The sequence below is a fragment of the Vanessa tameamea genome, chromosome 4 (assembly GCF_037043105.1).
Source record: "Vanessa tameamea isolate UH-Manoa-2023 chromosome 4, ilVanTame1 primary haplotype, whole genome shotgun sequence".
NCBI lineage: Eukaryota > Metazoa > Arthropoda > Insecta > Lepidoptera > Nymphalidae > Vanessa > Vanessa tameamea.
The window spans coordinates 10,749,828-10,776,186 of NC_087312.1; the positions used below are offsets into that span (position 1 = coordinate 10,749,828).

Below are 26,359 nucleotides of genomic sequence, written 5' to 3' on the forward strand. Positions count from 1 at the left end.
GTAATTTAAGCAAAACAAAATGTCTCTTAACATTATCGAAATAGAGCATAAAATACTTTTAAAAAATATGATTATTGTGGCTTAGGTCGTTTCCTTTTAATCGCTAACCAATAGGAGGAGGACGAATTGTCTGTGGCGTTGTCAAAATATATTTGACAAAAGATGAAAATGTATTGTAGATTTTATGCCTCGTTTTGCTCGTGAAACTTGTTTTATGATTTAATATAGGTCCTAGTTAGACTTATTCGAAATGTTAATGAATACGGCTTATGTGTTCCTTATTTACTTTCTATCCTCAATTATTGTAATTATTGCCAGTCGAGATTTTTATCAAATACTCGGTGTATCACGTTCAGCAAGTACCAATGAAATTAAAAAAGCTTACAGAAAACTAGCCAAAGCTTTACATCCAGACAAAAATCAAGATGATCCGGACGCTTCCCAGAAGTTTCAAGATCTTGGAGCTGCTTACGAAGCTTTATCCGACCAAGAAAAGAGGGAAATGTATGATAGGTGCGGAGAGGAATGTCTCAAAAAAGATGGTATGATGAACAATAATGATCCGTTCGCAAGTTTCTTTGGAGATTTCGGTTTTCACTTTGGTGGTGAACCACAGCAACATGAAACTCCAAGGGGAGCTGATATCATTATGGAACTCACAGTATCATTGGAAGAACTGTACAATGGAAACTTCATAGAAGTGAGTTAATTACTGGAACCTTGCTTACTGAAAATTGTATAGTTAATAATTCTCATTTGTTTTTCAGATTACTTAGTTAAAGATAGATGTATAGATATAATATATTAAGAGAAAGTATTTTGTAATGTTCACCACATTATATTTAATATTTAAAAAATTCAACAGATAACACGTAACAAGCCAGTAATTAAACCGGCATCTGGTACAAGAAAATGTAACTGCCGACAAGAAATGGTAACGAGAAATCTTGGCCCTGGCCGCTTCCAAATGATGCAACAAACTGTTTGTGATGAATGTCCTAATGTCAAACTAGTCAATGAAGAAAGGCTTTTAGAAATAGAGGTAAATATATAAACACTTATTATTATGTTGCGTTGATTGCCTTTTTGTTTAGACTTTGTACATTTCAGTACATATTTGGAAATAGTGTGGTTTTGAGTTAATGCTAACCTTTCAACTGTCAGGTTTTATCTTATCATTGTAAAGTATTAAATTACTATAAAATTTATGACTGTTTTTATGAATTTTATATTTTTGATATGTGTCACCCACAACTTTATTATATTCAATTTCAATCTAACATCATTTTTGATTGCAATTAGATTGCACTTAGTTAAAATTATATTATTATTCACTTCCAGTTTAAATATTATAAATTAATTTATGTTATTTTCATAAGTAAAATTATAGATAAAAACATTAAGGAAATATTATTAATAATAACTTACTGTTGTTTATTTTATGTTGTTATATGAAACATAATTAATTTCCATTGCAAACAAAATTACAAAATAACATTATTTAAATTTTGTTTGTGGTTGTAGGTGGAAGTTGGTGCTCCAGACAATCATAAGTCAAGATTGAGAGGAGAGGGTGAGCCACACATGGACGGAGATCCAGGAGACTTGGTCATTGTGTTCAAAACTGAGAGACATCCTCAGTTCACACGGCAGGGTGATGATCTCTACACAAATGTTACAATATCATTACAGGTAAATATTGTTCTCTCAATTGTCCTACATTTACCAAATATTTTTTTTTAAATTGTTTTCTGTTTTCAATAGGATGCTTTAGCTGGTTTTACTTTGGAACTGGTGCATTTAGATGGACACAAAGTTACTGTAACACGTGACAAGGTGACATGGTCTGGTGCTCGTGTGCGTAAGAAGGGTGAGGGCATGCCTAACTTTGAGAACAACAATCTGCACGGAAACCTGTATGTTACATTCGACATTGAATTTCCAAAGAAAGATTTTAGTGATGAGGAGAAAGAAGGTAATTAATTTAGTATCACCTTTGCTTATTATACTTATATTTTGTACATTAGTTCATTTACTTATAAAAATGATATATTACAACACTTAAAATATCTAAATTTGACATAGTGTTCTAAGTATCTTTAGAATAAAGGTAATGTATAAAATGCACTTCATTTAAAGTAAATTATTTTTTTCAGCTCTGAAGAAAATTTTGCATCAATCACCCAACAATAAAGTATACAATGGACTCTAGTAATTTACTGCCATTATTATAATTTATTAAGTAGTGAAATGTGTGTGTCGGTATGAACAAAGATTACATGAAAACATGAGTCTGTGTCGCTTGGGAGATGTGCAGTTTTATAAAATAAAACATTTTATTTAACATGATTGCCGTTTTATTTAAATAATTCCGGAATACATAAAATCGGTTAGAGTTCATCAACTAAACGAGTAATCAGTTCGTAAATCAGGACTCACTGCTCCCTCAACTCGATATAGAATAATTAAAGAAAATAAACATTTCTGCTAATATTACAAACACTATCACATCGTTCGAAGAATTCATCTACGCATACGAGGGCGGGTCGCGGGCGCTAGGCGACGAGGCAGGAGTCGTGGTCGTGCGGGGCGGCGGAGGCGGGCGCGGCGGCGGCCTGCAGCACGGAGTTGACGACGGCGCGCGCCAGGTAGCCGAGCGACACGCCCGGCGCCGCCGCGCTCAGCGAGCCGCGCGCCAGCCCGCTGTCCTGCACCGACGCGACATTATTTCTATTATTTTCGTTGGACTACAGTGAATCTTCAGGTTTCCTCTCTTTTTAGTACATACGAGTTGTCGTCCGCCGCTTCGCTTGCGTTTTAGGTGTTGCTCGTTTAGGTATTAGGCATTGAAAGTAGCCAAAGTAGTAGTACAAAATTTAATCAAATTCTGTCTGGTTCGTTCGTGGTCGTTTGGCCGAAACGAAGGCAATAGACAAACAAACAGAGTTACTTTTGCATTCATAATATTAGTACATACTCTATTCCAACCATAACGGGAAAAAAGCCAAATAAACAACATTTGACAGCAAATTGACGCGATGTCATTGGTTGAGAGCTTGATTAATCTATGATATTCACTATGGAATTGCGAAAATATGGCGTTTTGAACGTCGACGAAACTGTTATCGGAATTTTGAAAGTAAAATGAAAGTGGAAATAAGTAGATAAGTGTAATAGTGTTGTATTTTAAATAAAGACAGATTAATCATCAACCCTTAGTAGTGCACAACAAAGCTGAGTTATTAGCAAATCGCATGAAATACGTAAATCTAAGATCTGTTTATCTTTTTTCCTACTTCCATGGGATGTAGTTATTTTAATGTCGACAGATTTTCATCCTACACTCGCTGGTTTCTTTCAGTGACGAGTGCGAAATGAAATATATACATAAAGATAGTTGTCTGTCTGTATTTAAGCCATTTACCTACGATGATGATCTACAAGTTCTAAATTAAGAAATCTTCACGCTTATTATATATAAGAGTGATATAATGGAGGCTCGATCGAATGCGAATCATGCAAAAGACTTGATACGCGACATGCTTTTTTGAAATAATATCAATGCTTTAAAAAGCACTCACACTTGTATTTTACATTGACGGTGGGGTTTACCGAACGTGCAAGTTACCTTCGCGTAGGTGGTGTCTGCGTCGTCCAGCAGTCGATCGAGGTGCAGCGCTTGCTGCAGGTACAGCTCGGGGTTGCGCCGCAGGATGGTGGCCAGCACACACAGCAGCTCCACGCACAGCTGGCGCCGCTCGGCCGACGGCACGCGCACCAGCGCCTCCTCCACCAGCAGCGCGAACGACAGCTCCGAGCGCGACATGTTCACCAGCGTCGGCTGCGCCGGGATCGCGTGCCCCTGCCACACGCGCGACACGTATGATCGATATCGTTTTTGACGAACTCACATTCTCGCCCGCAATCAACCTTTACCTCAACTACGATTCCGTTGGGCGTTCGCAGTAGAATATCCCATACTTGAACGTAAAAATGTTTTGGAACGCGACACAGACAGCCTTCTAATCTTCTTCGTTGCAAGGGCGTCAATCTGAAACATGACTTTGTCAAAAATGGCCTTCTCTTGTAAGTTAATGGACCATAACGAAAATTATAAGAATTAGGGAAGTATATTGCGTATAGAAGCTAAAGTTAATATATAAATCTCGTGAAAGAAATGTCTGTGGGCGAACTGCAAAAAGCGGTTTGATTGTCTGCAGTGGTCTGTCCTCGACAGAGTAACAGATAGACAGACTTACTTTCGCATTTAAAATATTAGTATAGAAAATATTCGTAAGCGCACCCTTTTTCTTCGGCCCAGTCGGACACGGTGAGCACCTTTTGTAGCAATGTCCGTAGTTTGAAGGGCGAAAGGCTCTCGAGCGTGGCGTCCGCCCGCTTCTCCTCCGGGAACAAGTCCAAATAAATACGTATCGCCTCCAGCACCCAGCCCACGCGGATCTTGAGGATTCCGCGGAACATATCTGGATTGGTACCGATCAGGCGACCGCAATAGAGAACTATTTCCTGCAATAACATAAATCTCGTTTAATGGATGTGATTCTAAACTAATAAGATATTAAAATAAAAATAAACTATACCTGCTGCAGTACAGCACCAATGATGTCATACGGCTGTATCGTGGAATACATAACTGACTGGATCTCGCCGGGCGTCATAGGCTTGTCGAACACTGTCTCTTTGCGCCCGATCACGCCGACGGTTAACTAAGACATAATAACCAACATGAATATTAAACTAAATTTTATTTTAAACTTCTTTTACTACTACTAAATTACTAAAAATTTAAACGATTTATAAATAATTAAATAAAAATAGAATCTATTTAATAGTTAAGTTAAGCGTTTGTCAGTGTATCATAAGCGAGGGACCGGTACCTGCTTCCCGCTGACGAGCACGGTGGTGATGAAGGGGCTGATGGAGTCAACGGTGTGGCTCAGCAGCGACGAGCAGTAGCGCACGGCGCGCCAGTGGCGCAGCACGCCAGCGCTGCCGTACAGCGCCTTCAGCGCCTCCAGCGTGCTCGTGCCATTCACCTGCACCACGCATTCTTTACTACTTGCTGCAAGAGCGACGTGGGCCGGTTCCCCTAGGGAGGGAGGCTCACCTCGTACATGGGCCCCTCTCGCTCCAGCAGTATGCCCCAGAGCTGGCTCTGCGCGAAGATGTTGTCGGTGGTGCGCAGCGCGTCCAGCACGTCGGGCGTGGATCGCTGGCTGTAGGCCTGCAGGTCGAGGTTCTGTTCCCGGTAGGTGAGCGTGCGCGGCACGTCCGTGAGCGACTGGTAGCCGATGTAGTCGTGTTGCAGCTGCTTGAACTGCGTAAACATCTCCGACGGAAACTCGCCCTGGCTCATGAAATCCAAATGTTCTGAAATATTGCAGGAGAGTTGCATGATATAGTTCCCTTTGCTTGAGGAGGGGGGTTAGGTGATTTTTTTCCTTATACAAAGTAGCATATGTGCTATTCCCGACTATAATCTATGTTTCTCCCAATTGCATCGACATCCGTTCAGTCGTTCCGACTCGATTGAGTAGCGAACATCCACCTATCCAAACTTGCGCATTTATAATAATCAGTAAGATTAACAAACTTAAACTCTGTAATTAATGAAAATATATCAGCCAATTATTTCATTAGGATTGGACTACATACAAATAAATAAAGAAGTCATTTAAAAATAAGTAATTAAACAAAATCAACTTACCAATACAAGAACTTGAAATGAGATTCTGAAGCCTTCCGAGGCGGACTTTGACTCCGTCACAGTGACCTTTTTTGAGCATCGCGAAAAGGTCTAGCATTTGCTTGAAGTGTGGGTCTCTCATGTGTTCCTCGCGGACCAGCAGGCAGACCGTGGGACGCCCCGACAGACGCCAATATCTAGCAGGAACCGAAGGTGAGAAGTTGTTTTTTCTTAATGTATAATGGGAAAGTAGATGAACGGATATGGGCTATTGTAATATTTAAATTTTCATGGTATAATAATACCGCCACTCAACCTTCAAAACAAACTGCGATAAAAATTATTTGTAATGCCGTACTGTGTGGCGCTGGAATAAGCGGTATCTCCTCAGTCACCTTGAGTCCTATAGTTCTACCACCAGTGAAATAATTATTAAATCGAGGTGTAGCCACACCTAAAAAAATAGCTTTTTTCTTTGTGCCTTAAGAATGCAGTATTTAAAAAAGTATTCATATAATGTGTGCACAGATGGACACATTTCGGAATCAAAATCGATATTTTCTTTTATCATATCTGTTTCACCCTTATCTATAGAGCATACCGAAGTGGTTTTAATTTATATAAGTAACTCTATTGGACTTACTTGCCAACAAACTGCAGTTCAGTCTTTATATCATCTATAAGCAAAGCCATATCCCTATACAAGTAGAACTCGGACACCTCAAATATTAGCGGATAGCACAGCACTGTCATACCGCACACCCTGTAAATCTGTCGAAAAAAGTAAAATTTTTAAGTGTCATACATTTCAATTACCATAAATTTTAGCTTAAGCTATTGAAGTTCCATACCTTACTTGTGCCGAGCGAGCCAACTGGTCGAATCGGTCTACCCGTCAGCTTCAGTTTCCCACACACTCCCAGCTCTCTATACACATGCACGAGCTGTGTAGAACTGCATATCTATAATGTAAGATTTTGATAGATGTATTTGTTAAAATTGCTATGAATTTCGCAAATTGTTTTAGTTGTTCTATTATAAAATTGTATTATTAGTAACTTAAGTTGATTTTTACTCGATCAATTAATGTTTCGATTATTAGATGTTAATTTGACTAAATCTGACTAAAGTGAGGAGTGGTACCAAACCAAGCGTTACTTATTAATGTTTTTACTATTAACGCACCTGGACAGGTTCAACTTCATGTGGTGTCTGCGTTTGGATTCCGTACGTTCCCAACATAGCTTGGAGACGCATCGATTCTGCGATCAGAACGACTTGGACCACCAGGTCCGTAGCTATACCCTGGATAAATATTTAGTGATAAGTAAAAAGTCATTAAAGATTACTCCTCAAATTAGGCCCAGTTATAGTAGCTTCATAGTTAGTAATATTCATAGCAGAGTTTTTATAAAAATAGGATTATTTTAAATGTAAGTTATTACTAATTATAAAATATTTAATTATTCTCAATGTTTGATTTTAAATTTGACTATGAATACCCAATTAATAATAATCAAAATCAAAGTATACTTTATTCAAGTAGGCTTTTACCAGCACTTATGAATCGTCATTTAACAAAATGTGCTCATGCATTTATGATGGAATAATTTCCTAATTATATTTATTCAGATTTTTATTGATAACAAATGTTGTATGATTTATTTTTAGATTTTAAGATAGTACCCCCAATTAAGCATATAAGATTTAAGCTAGTTATATTAATCATTCATCTTAGGAAATATTACTATATTTCCATAAAAATAAAATCTTTACTTAAAATATTTAACTTTAATACAATATGTTCATTCTTGAAGCATTTTATACCAAATGCAAATGCATCGAGCTAAACTGTGTACACAAGCTATAACAAGATTGCCTCGTTACAAAAAAAAAAATAGCTCTCAAGTCAAGTAATATATGATGAAGAAACCGTACATGCGTATTAACGTCACCGCAGCAAAAAAAAACTGCGAACTACTTTTTTTTTAAACGTTACTTTTTCTTTAAATAAATAAATCATTAAATAAAACCTAACCTAAATTGGCGATTTTTTTTGCTGTGAATGTGTTAATACGTAAGTACCGAAGAAACATACATATCTCGAGTCAAAAGTTTAATAATAATAGATATTACAGAAAATTAATTGACAGAAAAGTGCTTAAAATCATAACATAATGAATACGACACGTGACAAAATACATACTGGAGTAGAATTACCGACCCATGCATAGTTGAATCATAAATTACCTAATACTTACAAATGCCGGTTTTGCCTGCAATTTGTGCATGAAAACAAAATAATATCGATATTTAATAACTTAAAAATGGCGCAAATGAAATAATTTGGAATTTGTTTTTGTGTTGCCGATTTCAATGGCAGGATGAGCACGAGGATACTGGATTAATAAACAGCATTCATGACATCATTGACGAATAAAAACAATAATATTAAATACTCTTCGCGGATTCATGTGGTTTATTATAAATGTCAGCGAAGTTATCGGAAGTTTGAAAGTAAAATAAAATTGGATATAATTAGTTACGAGGAATAGTGTTGTATTGTATAATAAATAATATATTATTGCATTGGTAGGTACACAAGAGTAGAGTTTGCATTGATTACAATAAATCATTTATATTAATAACTGTTTGTAGTGTTGAATATTTAGCAAATCGCATGAAGTATGTAAATCTATATTTATTTATCTAAACTCGACCTGCCGTTAAAATATAGCAAATATAGAGTATTGCTAATCCAGACGATTGTCTAGAATTCAAAATTAGTCCTGTTGAAACGGGACGGAATCACAGTTGAATTTTTATTTTGTGTAATTTTGTCGTTACCCTTTTAAGTTCCTAGGAAAAATAACTGTTAATGCAATATATACATATATTTATGAAAGAGAATTTTCTTAGTAGGAGATGGAGTAGATGGAATTAGCATCTTACATTTTAATAATTTTTTTCAGTAGCAAAAACATATGTGAAATATACAAAAAAAATCTTGTCATTGTCTGCATCATTTTTTTTATAAAGATGAAGAAGTTGGCGGCGAGATAGAAATTGAAATAAAATCTAAGACAATTTAAAATGCGAACTTTTTACGGTGAGAATAAAACAATTTTTACTAAATTATAATGAGACAAACCTGGAAAGCTGAATACCGTCCGGCGCGTCTCGGGCGGTTATACGAGGGCAAGTACCGTCTAATGGGGTCCAGCTCGTTGACATGCAGCAAGCCCCCAGTCAGCAGCTGAGCTATGACGAATAGCGACTGCGCCCAGAGAAATAACCCACCTGTGTCTGAGTAAAACGTTACGAAATTGAAACTATCATACGTAAGATTCAGCTATATTACAAAAAGCTTAACCTAGCACGGTTACTAACGAGTTAGGCAAAAGAAATTAGCACTGGGTGTGAGTCGAAAGAAACATATGTAGGCAGTAGTAGGTAGTGTTAAGTTTTATTAATGCTTGCGCTACAGATCAAGATATTTGCATTTAAATAGATTGAGTCTTATTTCAGGATGTAGGGTACAAAAAATTCGGTCACCGCGCATTGGATGGCGATTCGCCAGTGCTGGTAAAGTTTTGGGCCATATTTGAGAATTCCCAGGTCTCTCAGTGGCCATCTTTTATTCTCTTCGGAGGAATCGGAGAACGCCAGAATGCTGCTTGCTTGCAACTAAACGCTTTTTGTACTTACGACGGGACTGAATAGACTTTTACAAGTACATACTTCTAAAACGTCAAGTGTTACTACCGATTCAAATTGAATTCATTAAATTGTAAATCTTTTCTAAATAAAATTACAAATGTGCATAAGTTACCACTCTTTTAATTTCTAAACGAAAGCTCATGCATTGACAAATATATATTCCAAATAGTATTAGGCTTTACCGATGAGATTGTTTTTAATAACAAAATAAAGATTTGCTATACGGTTACGCAAGTATACGCTGCGGTATTTTACACATTATAGCCCGGTATCTCGCTATTTCAAAGAAATATTCTAAAGAATTTATGTTGTTATATATATTTTCGATTAAATAATAATTAATCGTTTTAAACAGTCATCACATTTTTTAAAAGAACCATCTCCATATTCTCCTTTTTTTCATCATGTCCAAACAACGACTTATCAAAAAAACAAAATTTATTATTAACATAAATATACGTAAACATTATACGCGACATTTCATTTAAAGCCATAAGGTGATGATGACCAATTTCGGATCATTCTCAACGGTTATTTGCGCAGGAGTGTGTGTGCTCTCTATTCACTCTCATAATCCGAGGGGACGGCAATCCGATACGATTGGAGAGAGTTCAGGCGCAGGACCAGTTTCTGTCGAATATTTGTCTACTTTTAAAGCTATTTTTTTATGAAATAATAAATAATCAAAAGGTTTTTACTTTTTTTCAAATAAAATAGCTAATGTAGATTATTGTTAGGACTCATACAAATTTAGTGATCACGTAACATAACATTTAAAACGAAATCTATATCGTCTATGAAACAGCAAAAAAAGAAGAAGTTTGTTAATAAAAAAGGCACAGAAAATTAGCACAAAGGTGTCATACTCAATGGCAATACAATTTTTACCTTTGTTCTCTTCGTCACCCGGTTGGTCTGGAAAAATTTTTTTTTTTATATACGAAAACAACGCACTTATTTAAGTAAAGTAATAATACTTACTATTATAACAATTATTTACCTGTTAATGTTTACCAGAGAAGTACATGTCATTATTAATATATACTCGAATATTCTATCGAATAAATTAATATAAAAAGCTTAGATCCCATTAACCAAACGTCATCGATTTTTTTAAATCTATGTACTTAAGTTAGTCTTATAATACTTACTGGCAGGCAGCCGCCGTACGGAGTATGGTTCACTACGTTCATTCTCAATTCCCTCCTTCGGAACGTAGTAGTACCATGGAATAACAGGGTCTGAAATTATGAGAAAAGAGATAAGTTCTTTTGTTGGGGTAAAATTATACATTACTTAATCTGCTAAACAATATAATACATGACATACTCATAGAAATATATAGACAGTCAAATCACCTCCGTACTCATCCATATATATCCGAGACTTCAACAGTTTCTGGTACTCTTCGACCTGATCGGGTAATGTACGAAAAACACCATCGATAATCATCATCACGTAGAATAGAGGCCATTCTGATTCGACGCCTTCGAACTCCTTTAACTCGCCTTCGTTATAGTATCTCCTATTTGGATCTTCTAGGACACACTTGCAGCCATCTCGGCTAAATCTTTTAAATCCATATTTTCCTTGCAAACGATTTAATATGTTATTTTTAGTCAACTGCAGCAACAATTCCTCGTGTGTGGCGAATGCGGGAAAAGATATCGTTGGTAGAAGTGCCGCATCGACCCCCTTTTAAATAAATTAAACTCTGTCAAAGTCTATAAAGTCCAGACATTTAGTACCTCAATTATATTCATTATAGTAATATTTCAATTATAAAAGTCAAGTTTAGTCTAACTAAAGCAGATCTCAGTAGAGCAAAGTTATCAGTCTCTCAGTGACATTCTACAAACCAGAAACGATAACCGGTACACAATCAAATAATTATTTAAAATTGAATTATTATTTCAAGGGCACCTTTGTTGTAAACAGTTATCATTTTATTTCTTGTTAAGTTAATTTTACTTAATATGCCATGTTATATAAAAAATATTGAAAGTACTTTTTGTGTACCAGAATTACGTTTAATAATAATCAAAATAAAAAGTCTATGATGTTAAGGCTGTATAATAATCATATGTGGCCACAGAACCACAGAAACACATTTTATAATCAGGGCCTATTATACTATAGGATCAATAATAGCATTAAGATTGGTAACTTTGTGAAAAACCAAGTAGAATTTTAGACATTATTTAAAGTAAAACATTTTCGTTAAAATATTAAAATTTGATTACAACTTAAATAAATTTACATTATTGTATATCAAAGCTGTTTTTAATTATAGCAAAAATTCAAATTGCGCCAAATTGTATTACAACCGTTAGAAAAATATACAGCGAAGCACCCATATTTTGCAAATATAATATATTTATAAGCGTACCTTGGAACTGGACTCCCTCGGTAGCATGGTCTCGAAGATGCTCCGGTTGCGGTTGTGCGCGTCGATGTCCACGTACACCACGCTCCACGACGCACCCTTGTCGCCGAACAGGTTGCAGCCATTGATGGCCTCCAGGGCCGCCTTAGCCATGCCTACAGTTTAAAACTCTATACTTACAAAAATACATTCAATTTTGGACTATGGATAGACAGTGCATTAATTTATTACAGACGTAAGATAAAATTTTATACTTGGTATTTGTCAAAATCATTTAAGGGCTCCGGGTATCATTCAATTAGAATACATAAATAACTCAGCTTTGGTTATAAAAGTATTTTTTAGTAATTATGTTTACTAAAAAAGATTTTTTTTTCAGAATCCACGAATTTGGATTCAATTTTTAAATTAATGAGCTAGAAGAAACGTAAAAAAAATGTATTTACCAATAGATGAGGCATGAATCTCTGGTTTCCCATCATTGTATTTAGTTCCTCTCTCCCACATGCCATAGTCGGGTGTGCGATATGCGCGTTCTACATAGTATACTAAGTTTTGTACAAAAGCCACTTCATCCTGAAAATAAACATGAACATATTACCTTATATTATAAAAATAGTAAAACAGTATATAGTTCTGCCAGAGCTCAATAAGAAAAATTTTGACAAGCAAGTCTTCTCGGACTTAAAAACCACCTGTAAACCTGTATAGCTTGGAAACTATCCACAAAAGCATTCCTTTTTTATTTTATTTGTCAAATTGGATAAAGGCAAGCAAAAAACTATGGTTATAAATAGTAAAATTTTGTTTTTCCATGCCAAAAATACAAATTGGAAATATAATTAAATTTTACAGAGTCAGGCTTCCTCTCTGATCCAAAACATGAGTAAATGGTACCTTATTGGTAATTTTCCCCACTGCACGCACACACACTTACATATACATGCACTTTTGAACACTCCAACAAAGTAACAAATATATTTGTATCATATTGTTGTGTCTTGTATCATAATATCATATTGTATTGTTTAAAGACTTCTATTATTACTACATACCTGTGTGTAAATAATTTGAAGTCCAGATGTAATCATTTGAACAAGAAAAAGCAGATAGAGAGATATCACATCAATCTGTAGGTGATGATATTGATCATCACTTAGTACAGGTTCTCCAGTAGTAAGATGAAATTTAACATGGAGGGCATGTGCTGCACTCTGTCTGGTCTTAAAGGCTTCCACTCGTGCTGATTGTTTGATCCAACATTCAAGTATGCCACGCATGCATTTTACTGTGCTCTGTCCTAATTCATGGGACTTTCCTCTGTCGTCATCAATCCGCCTAGGAAATAAAAAAAAGGTGTAATATTACTTACAAAAATATTTTCATATTATAAAGTTTGATGTTAAGATTTACTTGATGGCCAAACAGCAATACTTTATTTTAAATTTTACGTTTTGGCTTGAAGAGTGTGTGAGACAGTGTAGCACAAGGGAAATAACATCTTAGTTCCCAAGGTATGTGGGACTTTAATGATGTATGGAGTGGTTAATATTTCTCACACTGCCAATGTCTATGCATTGAGATGACACAGATTTTGGTTTGGTTTCAGTTTCCTACCTATAAGCTTGATACAATCCCCATACTGCAGCAGCACAATATATACTGTCCCTTACACTTCCAATATGTAGATCTGAAGATAACACTGGGAACAGCCCAGTTATAGGGCTCTGAAATCTCAATAACTGTCTCTTAACTGAAATGAAAAAAACATACAACATTTGCTTAAGCAAATAGTACTGTCTTATGGCAAACTACCAAAATTACAGGAATATAATTTACACTGCACTGTACACATTTTGCAATAATATTATTTTATTTATCGTTAATTTCTGTTGAATGAGTTGCATACAGTGATTTATAAAATATCTCCAAATTATATCTTAAATATTATATCTTAATATTATATCTTAAAACAATGAATTCTGCACTTATAAATCAGGGTGAAAAATGCAGTTATTTGTGAGTTGTGACTCAGTTTCATTTTTATTTTTATGTACTTGTCTACGTGATCTCCCTTATAATATACTCATAATATATACATAGTTGTTGTTCACTTAAATTATGAGAAATTTCTGTATTCAAAAATTAAAAATATATAATAGTAATATAACATACCTATAGCATAGTATATATCAAGTTGCCTAACTGTATCTTCATAGTTGGAAATCTTTAGAAATTGCTGTGCATTTATATCATCAATGCTCCCTTGGCGGATCATATCGGGGAAACACTGAAAACAAAAAAAGATTAAAAAAAACAGTATGTTTAAAAAAAAAATATTATTTTTTAAACATTCTGAAAATACTATTCTATTTGCAATGAAGTCTAGCAAATTAATTATTAAATCCTGTTAAGATGTAAGTTAATCTTATTTACCAATACTTAGGGTGTTTTTTAGTAAACTGAGTGTATTTTTACTGCTGCATTTTGTCTTAACAAGTTATAGTTTAAAATACATTTATTTATTCATAAGAAGTATTTTACAAAATAAAAGCCACGAACTTAAAGCATTATTAAGATGTGTATAAAATAGTATTACGAAAATTATAAATAGATTAATATTGTTCAGAGGTTATATTCAAGGTCAAATAAATAATAACAAGTCAAATGTCAGTATAAGTATGAAAAAGTTGCCAGAAGTTTAAGAATAATGCTCCCAGCTCACCTAAAAAATCCCTAAAATAGTGGTACAACGAGAGATAAATTAACTAGTGTTTTATCACTATTTTAGAATAATTTTAATTTATAAAAACCAAAAGTTCAGTTAATACAAAAAAGACTGCTAGTGTAATACTTGTTACTTAAATGTTAACATCGTGACAATGTATAATTAAATGATTTATTATTATTTTTTTGCAATAATCACACAAAGGAATAACCCAAAAGCCTGCAAAAATCAAACCTCAATCGTCAGATATTTCTCCACAATTTCCTCGTAATGAAAAAGAGAAATAGTTCTAGAATCTTTTAACTTCTGAACGCATGATGCAAAAGTGAACCATTTTTGAGTTATCGCGTTTTTTAAATTTATTCAAAATAAGTAAAAAATGCAACTTCAAAAATTTATTTAAAAAAAAGTATCTCAAGTAAACTCAAAAATGGTTCACTTTTGCATCATGAATATGGGGGTTAAAATTATCGCAAATAGTCAGCTCTATCACCTCCTAACGGGAATACGTCGAATTACCAATAACCTGTATATTAATTTGTTACGTCGTGACAGTCATAATAATCATTGAAATATTTTAGATCCGTACATGTTATGAGTAATCGTTCGTTATCTGTTTGACTGTCTCTGTTCATTTGGTATTTGTTAATCTTGAATTCAGAATTGTAATTACAATTAGGTACAATATGTACCAGAATATTATTGTATAATCTATGTCATGTTGTAAAATTTGGAAAGTCGAAGCTTGTTTATTTATATTATAAAATCTAAACAGATGTAAACAAATAACGAAATAATAAAAAAAGGGTTTTTGGTTCTCTATTAATAAAATTCATTTTTTATTTATGCATAAGCCTTTTTACAAAAACAACTTACTTCGTACAATCTTTTAAAGCAAAGGTAAGCTAATGTTTATCTTAAACCTTTTGTTATCATTCAAACATATTTATTTTAAGTCGAACTCCACGTTTACTCACGTATATCAACAGAAAATGAGTCATGAGGTCCATCAGGAGCAAGAGCTTGAGAATACATGTAGCAGAGATGCTCAGGTTTTTTAAATAATCCAATTTTTATCAAATACACTAACCCCACTTGAATGGATTTTGCACATTTTTTATGCATGATTACATTACTATTTAGCTGTTTGGAAGTTGTTATAAAAACATTCAATTTAAAAATAGCTGTCATTTTCTAATAAAGTGAGTTGTGTGGACAATGTCATATTTACCAATTATTGTAACTCAAGATGAGTCTTAATTTTGACTAACAGCTTGTTTTAAATAATATTGAATAAATAATATTTCAGACTTTAAAATATTCCATCTTATTAATTTAATATTTAGACTATGTTTTAATAGATGATTATGGGTTTTAAAATTTTATATTTTATTTTCATGGAGGTTGTGGCCTGGTTGTAAGTGTTTTTGGTTAATAAACCCTGCTATATAATTATAACATTGTAAGTTTATATATTTTTTCAATATTTTATTTTATCTATTGCAGATTGATTTATTTAATTTAATTGGAGGAAGCTGGCCACCAGCTCCGAAAGAACCTGAGCATCCAGAGTATGGATCAGTACAACTCAGTCCCAGACGCAATATGCAACATACAAATCATCATGAACGGGTCAAATCTGTGAATCTAATTAATCATATAACACCGGAGAGGCGTAGAAATAGACCTACTACATCTTCAAATATACAAGTTACAGAAGATTACTCTCAGAATATAAAGATGGTCCATGAAGCTAAAAAAAATGAAACTAGTCTTTTGGTCGGTATGTATTTTGTAAATCAGTAATTGTTTATGTTATCTGGATAGGTGTGTATCGAATTGTAAATAATTACAAAAAAAAAACATTATATCATTATATTATAACATTTATATAATGGAAACAAATAGTAATACAAAAATTTTTACTTTCAATTATTTATATAATAAATAAATCGAATTGCCTAAATTCATAACAGAAATTTGATCAAAACACAGAATGTAGCAGTATATTCTTCATAAAATCATATAATGTTATATATACATTACACAATACATTTAAAAAAAAAATAATCTACATGGCTTATATTTTAGATAACATTGACTCTTTTTCATAACACTGCAATGTCTGAATTTTATTTGTATATAATGTTTATGTGTAAATTTAAGTAAAAATTTTTTAAATATGCATTTATTAAAAAATATTTCATTTAATTGATTTTAATTCTAAAATTTAAATAAGTTGTATCTAATTAATTATTCACATGAGGAAAAAAATATTTTTTTTATTTTTAAAATATTGAAATAATTAAAAAAAAGATTTATTTCCAATCCTTATTTATAGAACATAAAAATAAACAATGATTTTGAAATTAATTACGAATTAAACTTACCATAGTCCCTTCTATAGAAAGCATAGTGCTAAATTATAAAAAGATACACTAAAATAAAAACGAATACTAAATTTAAGCTATTACATATTAAATTTTAAAGGAACGAATACAAAAACAATATCCGCAACTAGAGCACAGACTGCATACGTTTATGCGTTCTATTTTAGCTTTCCTATTTTCTAATTATAGTCGTACTGTGGCCGTTGAAATCGGCCGCTATAATGTAGTGTACGTCGAAATGTCTCACTCGTATTATTTACGAGAGCTCTCTATCGATGAAATACCTCTCTGCGTACTTCAATACGAACAGAGTATGTGTAAGAAACAATAATGAACACGTAAAGTTGATTCTATGATAAATTTCGTCTATGTTATTTATATTTTTCATAGACGTCTGCAGCGGAGATGGGCCTGAGGACTTGTATGATTCTCCATCATTGGGATCGCCCCGAGCGGTAACATCAAATACGAAGCCTTCCTGCCCCTCACCTGAACACTTGCAAGACGACATCGGGGTCGGATCGCTCGTCGAAGTCGCAACTGACGTCGATCAAAACTACTACGGCGTCGTTAGGTGGATAGGCCTTATAGAAGGTAAGTCCGTTTTGATTTTTAAATGTTATGACGAAGAACATACATTAAAAAAAAAGGATTTTCAAAATCAAATGTATACTAGTTTGTATTGTCATCAGCACCGAGTGTGTGCAAAATTTCATCTCAGTCGGTTGAGTAGCAGTGGTTTGAAATTAAACGGCCTGAGTCCTCGCTCGCGCTAACAAGTTATATTGAGTAAAGCTGAGAAAACGATCCATCTCATCTGAATATAATGTGTTAGAGGCATGTTATGTATTTCAAAAATACTTCGAACGATGTTATCTTGCTATTTGTGTGTATGCATTTTAAGCGTGTTACTCAAAATATCGAACCAAAAGATAGGGGGAATAAGAACAAAGAAGATGAAACATGATTTTTGTGTCTCATGCCCTGACATGACTGACTGCGGTGTTATTTTGCTTTAAGCAGGGTTTAGGGTACTGAGAACACCCTCAGCCCTGACTTTGTTCCTATACAGTGATGGGATTAGGTGCGTTTAAAGCTGTCTTCGTCTCCAAGAGCATGGCGTTGAGCTCCCCATAAATGGCACTGTGCGACAATGTGCGACGAATACTTAAATACAAACCAACGTGTGCAATGTGCGTAATGAAGTACAGTTTAGGTCGTCCGTTGTCCGTCACTCAGACAATTAAATGTAGGAATATGATCGCTATGGCGGCCGCAGACATAGCGACGGCGGGCGTGGAGCTGGAGCAGAGCGTGTGCGGGCTGGGCGACGGCGGCCACAAGGGCACGCGGCTGTTCTCGTGCGGCGCGGGGCGCGCGCTGTTCGTGCCGCTGCCGCTGTGCCGCCGCGACGCGCGCTTCCGCGACACGCCGCCGCCCGAGCCGCTGCGCGACGAGCGCTCCGACCAGGTGAGCCGCCCGCTTCGGGATTCTTTCACTTTATATTATTTATGAAATTATGGACAAGGAGAGGAATCGACGACGTTTGAAAATAATTAGATGACTAGAAATAAAATTCTTATTAAAAATAACGTGTGAATTAAGACAATATCAAATTAAAAGTCTAAGCTATATTATATAAAGCCGTATTTGATAAAAAGAGATTTTGTAAAAATAAATAGAGGTAAAAGTTACTACCCAGAAGTGGCTTTGTGCAAGCCCGTCTCACTCATCTATTCTACCGCCAAACAACAGTACTCAGTATTGTTGTGTTCCGGTTTGAAGGATGAGTGAACCAGTGTACACAGGGGACATAATATCTTAGTTCCCAAGGTTGGTGGCGTATTGGCGACGTAAGGAATGGTTAATATTTCATACAGCGCCCTTGTCTATGGGTGGTGGTGACCACTTACCATCAGGTGGCCCATATGCTCGTCTGACAACCTACACCATAAAAAAAAATAACGCTTATACCTTACATGACGATTTCTGCCAGTTCACTTTACTGCAAGTCGTGTTAAAGAACTACCTACCAAAACCCAAAACGTTTCAAATAATATATTCTTTTGTAGCCGGATTGTCCCGTTGTCACCGGTGTGGTTCCGCCTTTAAACTCGCTCGGTGAGCTCGCGGGGAAGAATCGGGGAATTCAGGGACATCACAACTCGTGCTATCTCGACGCAACGCTCTTCGCCATGTTCACCTTTACCAGCGTGTTCGACGCGCTGCTCTACCGGCCGCCGGAGCCCGAGGTATTGCTTTACACGCACTCACTCGTATTTGCTCATTTTTAGTACCAAAATATTTCACGGTACTCGATGTCTATGTTACACCAAAGGGTCCTAATAGAATTGAATGTTGAAACCCTTTTTTATTTTAATACTCGATCGAGCGAATCACGTGAATGCTTAATGACGGGGCTGGGTGGGCCGCAGGACTCGCCGCACTACTCCGAGGTGCAGCGCGTGCTGCGCGAGGAGGTGGTGAACCCGCTGCGGCGCCACGGGTACGTGCGCGCAGACCGCGTCATGAAGCTGCGCACGCTGCTCGAGCGCCTGTCCGACGTGCCGGGGCTCACCTCCGAGGAGAAGGTACCGTACTCTTCGATCTTGGTTATCATTATTTTATCTACTTTACTTGGAATTTGGGCTTTGTGTAACCTGGTCTGGTCTGATTTTTACCGCCAAACAGCATAACTTAGAATTGTTGTGTTACAAGCACAAGCACATAACATCTTAGCTCCAAAGGATGGTGGGGCATTGGTGTGACGTAGGGAATACTGAGCGCCCATAGATATTGGCGCTCATAGAAACATTACAATTTATAAAATAGAATAAATATTATTAGTGGTGACCACTTACCATCAGGTGGCTCATTTGCCCGTCTGGCTACCATATATTATATAGATGACCTAATTTCTAAAAGGTGTTACGATTGCCTTGTAAACATTCAAAATATTTTAATATCGTATCGTATTCCAATCGTAACAGTAACAAAGATTATCAAATCAATCTTAAATTTACATATGCCTTGTGATTTCATAATAACTCTGCTATATTATGCATTACAAACAGTTCATTAATGAATATAATGAGCCGAGATGGCCCAGTGAGCCGAGATGGCCCAGTGAGCCGATGAGCAGTGGTTAGAACGCGTGCATCTTAACCGATGATTTCGGGTTCAAACCCAGGCAGGCACCACTGAATTTTCATGTGCTTAATTTGTGTTTATAATTCATCTCGTGCTCGGCGGTGAAGGAAAACATCGTGAGGAAACCTGCATGTGTCTAATTTCAACGAAATTGTGCCACATGTGTATTCCGCCAATCCGCATTGGAGCAGCGTGGTGGAATATGCTCCAAACCTTCTCCTCAAAGGGAGAGGAGGCCTTTAGCCCAGCAGTGGGAAATTTACAGGCTGCTAATGCTAATGCATTAATGAATATATTCTTATTTGTAATACAGATCTATTTAACTTAACTACTTCATTTTTCTTTAATTTTACTTCACAGTTCCGATATCACCTTCGCCAACATTCAAAACTCTATTGTTTCGCGAATCTATATCTATACCAACATTAGAAATGCGAAAGTAACTCTGTCTGTTACGCTTTCACGGCCGCACCGCTGAACCCAATTTGATGAAATTTGGTATGAAGCAAGCTTTAACCCCAAGGAAAGACAGGCTTTTTATACTTAATACTTGATGACTAACCCTTAAAAAGCGAGCAAACCTTCGGGCAACTACTAGTCCTTAATGTAATGAAAGCGCGACATTTCCATTTCAAATTTGTTTATTTGTCTAAGCTCCTCCTAATGCAAATGGAAATTGGAATATTTATGAATTGTACATGACGTTCCATACGTATAAAATGCAGTATCAGTACTAAAAAGACTGTAACTCTCCCTTGACAAGCTGATCGATTAAGATAAGCATATAATAAATTTATTTTAGGATCCAGAAGAATTCTTGAACGGTTTGGTCGCACAGTTGCTCAGAGCTGAGCCCTTTCTCAAATTATCCTCGGGTCAAGAAGCGTACTGTTACCAGCTTTTCGTCGAAAAAGACGAACATATAACACTACCGAGCGTGCAACAGCTATTGGAACAGTCTTTCGCCACATCTGGAGTGAAATTAAGTGAGGTAAGACTTTGTTGATTATTTTTGGTATATTATTCTTCAATACAAGATCATATCAGTGACAAAAAGGCGTGGACTTGGTATTTTTTGATTTCCAGGCAGGATATATAATTATTCATTTAATTGTAATTTGTTGACAAAGTTAATGTAATTAGAATCGTGGAAAAAGTAACTCCTGAATTTCTCGATAGTTCTTCTCTGTAGAGTCTAATTTCCGATTTCAACTCCCGTGGTAGGTGAATTTTTTAACATGAAGATTCAAATTTGAGTGCCTACTTGAATAAATAATATTTAGATTTTATTAATATTATATAAATTTAATTTCATCATGTTTTAATAATACAGAATTGGGAAGTTATACTTACAATACTTTACTTTATTTCTATGCGTGTCTAAATTATTTTATTAAAGCCGATGTTTCCTTATTTCCGTTAAAGGTCCCAGCTGCATTTATTATTCAAATGCCTCGGTTTGGGAAACAATATAAATTGTATCAGCGAGTACAGCCATCTCCTTTATTGGACGTCACGGATCTTATAGAAGGATGTAAGTTGATAGATTATTTTTTACACTTTATTTTTTACATTAAACAAGCCTTAGGACTTTAAAGCAAGCAATTTAACTTGTATTAAAATTTTACTTATAACAACATTTAAAAAAATCGCAAGGAAATGCTTTGTTAATTTGATATTTTATATTTAGTAATGAAATTTATCCTTAGTCCAGGCCGACAGACAGGTATAGTAAAAAAATATATTTAAGATTGGAACTAATTTAATATGTTACCTATCGTAACCACTTTATCGCCTTATATTGTAGTTTATTTTATTTGTTTACAAAAAAATAAACTAAGAAGTTTTTCTAATAAAATTTATCATCGACGTGTCCATGCCGACGATTTGCAATGCGCACGTAAACGTGTATTATATCTCAATAAAACAAATGACCGTCAAACCTAGCCAAAGTGGGCTAGATGGGTTCCCATCGAGGGGCCTGTCGTTCGGGATCTCGGTAGCGCCCGACAGGCCACAGACGGAGCCGCAGTACAGCGGAGGGTGTCCGCAGTGCCGCGGCAGTGCGCGGTGTGCGGGTCGCTGGCGCGCTGGGAGTGCGGCGCGTGCGCGGCGGGCGGCGCGCTGGACGCGGGCGCGCTGTGCGGCGCGTGCCTGCGCCTCGCGCACGCCGCGCGCCCCGACCACAAGGTGCCCGCACTCGCCGCACATATTCTTTAGTATATTACCTTTACCAGAGATCGTTGCATCTCAACCGTCAATATTTGTAACGAGAGCTTTCTAATACTGATATTTAATTTTATTTAAAAATAGGAACGGAAACGATATGATCAAAACGAATAATTTTTAGATATTTTATGTAGATAATATTGTAGGCAAAATTTAATATTATGCATTTAAAATTAGAGATAGTGTCAACTCAAATTGAAAATAGTACATAAGCTATTTGACTGAAATATAATGACGATAATGAGATGTTTTTTTTATGCTCAGGCCACACCTTTGTCTATTTGCGAGGAGTATGCTAACATTCTCGAGTCGTCACCTATTCCGCGCGTGTATATGGAGCTGTTCGCGGTGCTATGCATAGAAACCAGCCACTACGTGGCCTTCGTGAAGACGGGCGCAGGCCACGATGCGCCTTGGTGCTTCTTCGATTCCATGGCCGATAGGAAAGGTAAGCCATCAGACCTAATCCCATAATCGAACGTCGTCGAGCAGTCTCAGACGTGGTGTGGTGTCGCAGGCGAGCGCAACGGCTACAATATCCCGGAAATCGTGGAGATCTCGGAGCTGTGCGCGTGGCTGAGCGAGGAGGGCCGCGCGCTGCACGCCGCCGCGCCGCTGGACCGCCACCTGCCCGCGCCCGCCAAGCGCCTGCTGGCCGACGCCTACATGTGCTTCTACCGCAGCCCCGACCTCGCCATGTACCGGTAGTCCGGCCGACCCGCCGCTACTGGTCGTTACGTACGGCTTGATAGTTATTCTCGCTAGTTTCAAAATAATTAATTATTTCAAAAATGAGCGAATTATAATTGATCATTATTGATCGATACATTTTTTTAAGTTGTAATCTTTATATCTCGTAGGGCACTGCAATTTATAGGGGGACGGTACAATCCTGTTCCTGTCTGAAAAAACTTATCCACTCTAATGGCTGAGATTTTTGTACTTCCACTAGAGTAATAATTAATAAATTTTAATATTTATTGGAGAGGATTGAAGGTTTTAGATTTAGTAATTGAAGCTATAGAGCTTTAATATACTACTACTGTTGTTTATTATAAGTTAAAAAAATACTTAGTACTTGGTGAGTGATTATTACCATTTTAAATACAGTATCATGCACTATATAATTATGCACCCTAGTCCATTATCAGTATAGATACATACATGTTGTCTCTATTGTGATATTAATATTAAACCCATTAATAAATATATACCATTCCAAAAATAAAAAAAAAACAATTATCAAAATTAATTTATTATTTCTTAAACTTAAATCTTAATTTCATTATGTTTATAATGTAGTATAAAAATAATTATTGGAATAATAAACAATGTTTATATAAAAGTAATTACATAAATTATTAATTAACTTAAAATTGGTTTTATTTTATTATATTTATTAAGCCTAAGTAAGGCTATGCATGTTATATAAAAAGTATTATGCAGTAATATTTGGTAAGTTATACTAACTTAAATGATAGTAGATAAATGCTACCAATAATTAAATTTGGATATCATCTATAGTTTCAAATATATATACATGGAATTTTTAAAATTCAATTTAGACTATCAAGTTAATTGAGATTTTGATGTAAATATACAAACTAATTATTTTTTAGAGATAATTATTACAATTCTTCATGTTTGACTTTAACACTGGCATCACATTGGCATTCAAATTTCGTTTGTGGTACATGTGTCATATCTTTTCCCACTTTTACTTCACCTTTAATTCTTTTACTCCATTCCTGAAAATATAAATAAACAATGCTAAATATGGATTAATAATATTATTTATTATTATTTTATTCATTGAGATATACATTTAATATGTACATTATATATACACTTATATACATACATACATTTAATTTTTTAGTAAATAGTTTTATTTTCATAAAATATATGTGCTTACCAAGAAGAGAACAGCATGATAGCATATTATGTGCTGCGGTAATAAATGGTAATTAGCAAAAATTTGTGCATTTTGAGCAATTTGATGTGCCTTGTCATCATTTTCTCTAGCCCAATTAATTTTATCTGGTAAATCTGATAGATCTCTTCTTATTGGAACAAAATGTTCAAAAGGTTTTAATTTGCCATAAAAGTGTTCATAGTATGGTGAATCTTGCTTCAATACTAAGGCACCTCCAGATAGAAGGTATGGTAATCTATAAGCTGCAACTGTCCCATCAACATTTATTTGGTATTTGTACTGAAAAATGAAAAGAGTATAATAAGTTCTTAATTTATATATTTATGCATTTATTATTATTATTATACATACATCAAAAAATTTGAAAAAAGAAACATGAGGTAGCTTTGGTCCATATTCTGCTTCTTTTTCACGAAAAAAAAAGAAATTTGTGAGAGAAGCATTTAATAAGTCGGGATGAGCCCTTGCTATATCAATGAGTTTTAATCTCTCAGCGCGGGAGTCTCGCCCTCGCCAAAATGCACGATTTTCTCTGTCCTCCCACTTATGTTCCACATTACCTTGAACTGATAAAGTATCTAATGTGACCCTGTAACATATATTCTAAACGAATTAATGAAAGTAGAACATAAAGTAAATATGACATTATGTATTTAATCAATATACTTTATTCTGTCTACATTCAAGAAATAATATGTATGCATTTATTGTTGTGCATTATAATACTATTTTCAGAGATATGTATATGAATTGAAATAATAGTAGTTTAAAAATGTAATTAATTATTGAATAACTATTTACTATTTCTTTTCTGACTTACCTCCCCATGTTCTCTAAAGCAGATTCGGTTATATCATAGGTAGGCATGACAATGTCTAGTGTTTCATTACTACCACACCATGAAAAGATTGGAAGTGGTTCAGTATCCTTGTGCACTAATGGCCAGTCACCGAGATTTATTACTAATTCCATATCAGGCAATACAACTTTTCTTGTTAAAGATAGCAAAATGTTATCAGCGAACATGTTAAATCCAACATGTTTTCCATAACAGTCTCTATATATTTCATTATTTTTTATAACATAATGACAAAAACTTGTACTTTCAGGTTTATGGTAATTCTTAATAATTTTTTGTACTTGATTCTTCATTAAAAGTTGTTGAAATGGTTTTAGATCCATTTCAATTTGATCATAGGATGAAGGACATTGATATTGTTTAAGCCATTGATTCACATCTTCTTCTGGGCAGACACATTGGTCTGGTTGTATGGGACCTGCAAGTAAATAATTTGAATTGACAAATAACCTTGATAAATAGTCCATGCCCAAAATTTAATGACTTCTATTCAAATTATTAATAGTTATTTTTAAAATTATGTCACTGTACCTTCAAATTTAAAAGGTGAATCGTGTATGTGCTTGTTTTTATAATAAATGCTAATTGATAATTCAATACATGTCTCATATACTTTATACCGCACTATAAAAGTCCCATCTTTTCGATCCAAATTATTTGCCCAAACACGACAATGTTTGTTTTTCAAAGACTTTCCACTTATTTCTACAGCAAAGTTAGAGATTAAATCTCTTGAATATCTAAAAGAAGTCATGAGTTTTAACAAATAGTTTCACATAATGTTATCCAAAATTATCAATTTTTCTATCTTACGAGTTTTCTTCAATAGATGTAAAGTTAACCACGAAATATCTTGCCGGCATAACTATATTTTTAGGTTGTAGGCCAGGGCCATATATTTGAATTTTGTGGCCTAAATTTGAAGTCAAATAATTTAGTAAAATTAAAACAATAATGTTTTTATATTTGGCTAGCATATTGTTACTATTACTAAAACTAATTGAAGGGAGAGGACAGTTTTCGAAAACTTTACTTTTTCTTCACAAATATTTACATTTAAAAAAGTGTCTTAAAAGTGACAGCACAGAGTATATAAAAGTATAAACTATAAAGTATAACTATGATCTCTCTCCTCTCGTCGAAGCGTTGGACAATGGACGTACATTGATATAAAAATATAGACAGTAGACACGACACCGACAACCGTTTACAAAACCACATTAGTATTGTCTTAATATTTTATTTTAATTTAAT

The 26,359-nt window shown here is 35.0% G+C and overlaps 4 protein-coding genes across 11 annotated transcripts; 2 read left to right on the forward strand and 2 right to left on the reverse strand.

The window, feature by feature from the left end:
- The first annotated feature begins 129 nt into the window (after positions 1-129).
- Positions 130-2,346, forward strand: LOC113394872 (dnaJ homolog shv). Its single transcript, XM_026632326.2, has 5 exons — positions 130-700; positions 866-1,042; positions 1,525-1,692; positions 1,765-1,975; positions 2,157-2,346. The coding sequence occupies exons 1-5, from the start codon at positions 251-253 to the stop codon at positions 2,210-2,212; spliced, it is 1,062 nt and encodes a 353-aa protein (XP_026488111.1). The 5' UTR covers positions 130-250; the 3' UTR covers positions 2,213-2,346.
- Positions 2,335-17,077, reverse strand: LOC113394801 (probable phosphorylase b kinase regulatory subunit beta). Of its 5 annotated transcripts, none has more exons than XM_026632233.2 (22): positions 16,932-17,077; positions 13,989-14,103; positions 13,431-13,566; positions 12,869-13,151; positions 12,260-12,389; positions 11,817-11,968; positions 10,786-11,122; positions 10,579-10,668; positions 10,316-10,342; positions 8,859-9,013; positions 7,969-7,983; positions 6,893-7,012; positions 6,559-6,669; positions 6,351-6,478; positions 5,729-5,904; positions 5,129-5,391; positions 4,899-5,057; positions 4,602-4,727; positions 4,304-4,527; positions 3,937-4,051; positions 3,629-3,862; positions 2,335-2,708 (listed from the first exon to the last, which is right to left on the reverse strand). In XM_026632233.2, the coding sequence occupies exons 1-22, from the start codon at positions 16,953-16,955 to the stop codon at positions 2,556-2,558; spliced, it is 3,273 nt and encodes a 1,090-aa protein (XP_026488018.1). In that variant the 5' UTR covers positions 16,956-17,077; the 3' UTR covers positions 2,335-2,555. The 5 variants fall into 5 exon arrangements, with proteins under 5 accessions (XP_026488018.1, XP_026488037.1, XP_026488033.1 ...); XM_026632252.2 differs by lacking the exon at positions 16,932-17,077 and adding an exon at positions 14,250-14,461; XM_026632248.2 differs by lacking the exon at positions 10,316-10,342.
- On the forward strand, positions 15,268-23,169 carry LOC113394839 (ubiquitin carboxyl-terminal hydrolase CYLD). Of its 4 annotated transcripts, XM_026632285.2 has the most exons (12): positions 15,291-15,441; positions 15,531-15,593; positions 16,048-16,324; positions 17,322-17,525; positions 18,211-18,401; positions 19,004-19,183; positions 19,367-19,522; positions 20,884-21,072; positions 21,507-21,615; positions 22,135-22,271; positions 22,575-22,758; positions 22,828-23,169. In XM_026632285.2, the coding sequence occupies exons 2-12, from the start codon at positions 15,534-15,536 to the stop codon at positions 23,016-23,018; spliced, it is 1,878 nt and encodes a 625-aa protein (XP_026488070.2). In that variant the 5' UTR covers positions 15,291-15,441; positions 15,531-15,533; the 3' UTR covers positions 23,019-23,169. The 4 variants fall into 4 exon arrangements, with proteins under 4 accessions (XP_026488078.2, XP_026488070.2, XP_064076703.1 ...); XM_026632293.2 differs by lacking the exon at positions 15,531-15,593 and having other exon boundaries at positions 15,268-15,441; XM_064220633.1 differs by lacking the exon at positions 15,291-15,441 and having other exon boundaries at positions 15,459-15,593.
- A 669-nt stretch (positions 23,170-23,838) lies between these two features.
- LOC113394866 (protein O-glucosyltransferase 2-like) lies at positions 23,839-26,188 on the reverse strand. Its single transcript, XM_026632314.2, has 6 exons — positions 25,919-26,188; positions 25,637-25,845; positions 25,067-25,523; positions 24,598-24,835; positions 24,226-24,525; positions 23,839-24,058 (listed from the first exon to the last, which is right to left on the reverse strand). Exons 1-6 carry the CDS (start codon positions 26,080-26,082, stop codon positions 23,939-23,941), a joined length of 1,488 nt encoding a protein of 495 aa, XP_026488099.2. The 5' UTR covers positions 26,083-26,188; the 3' UTR covers positions 23,839-23,938.
- Positions 26,189-26,359: the final 171 nt, after the last annotated feature.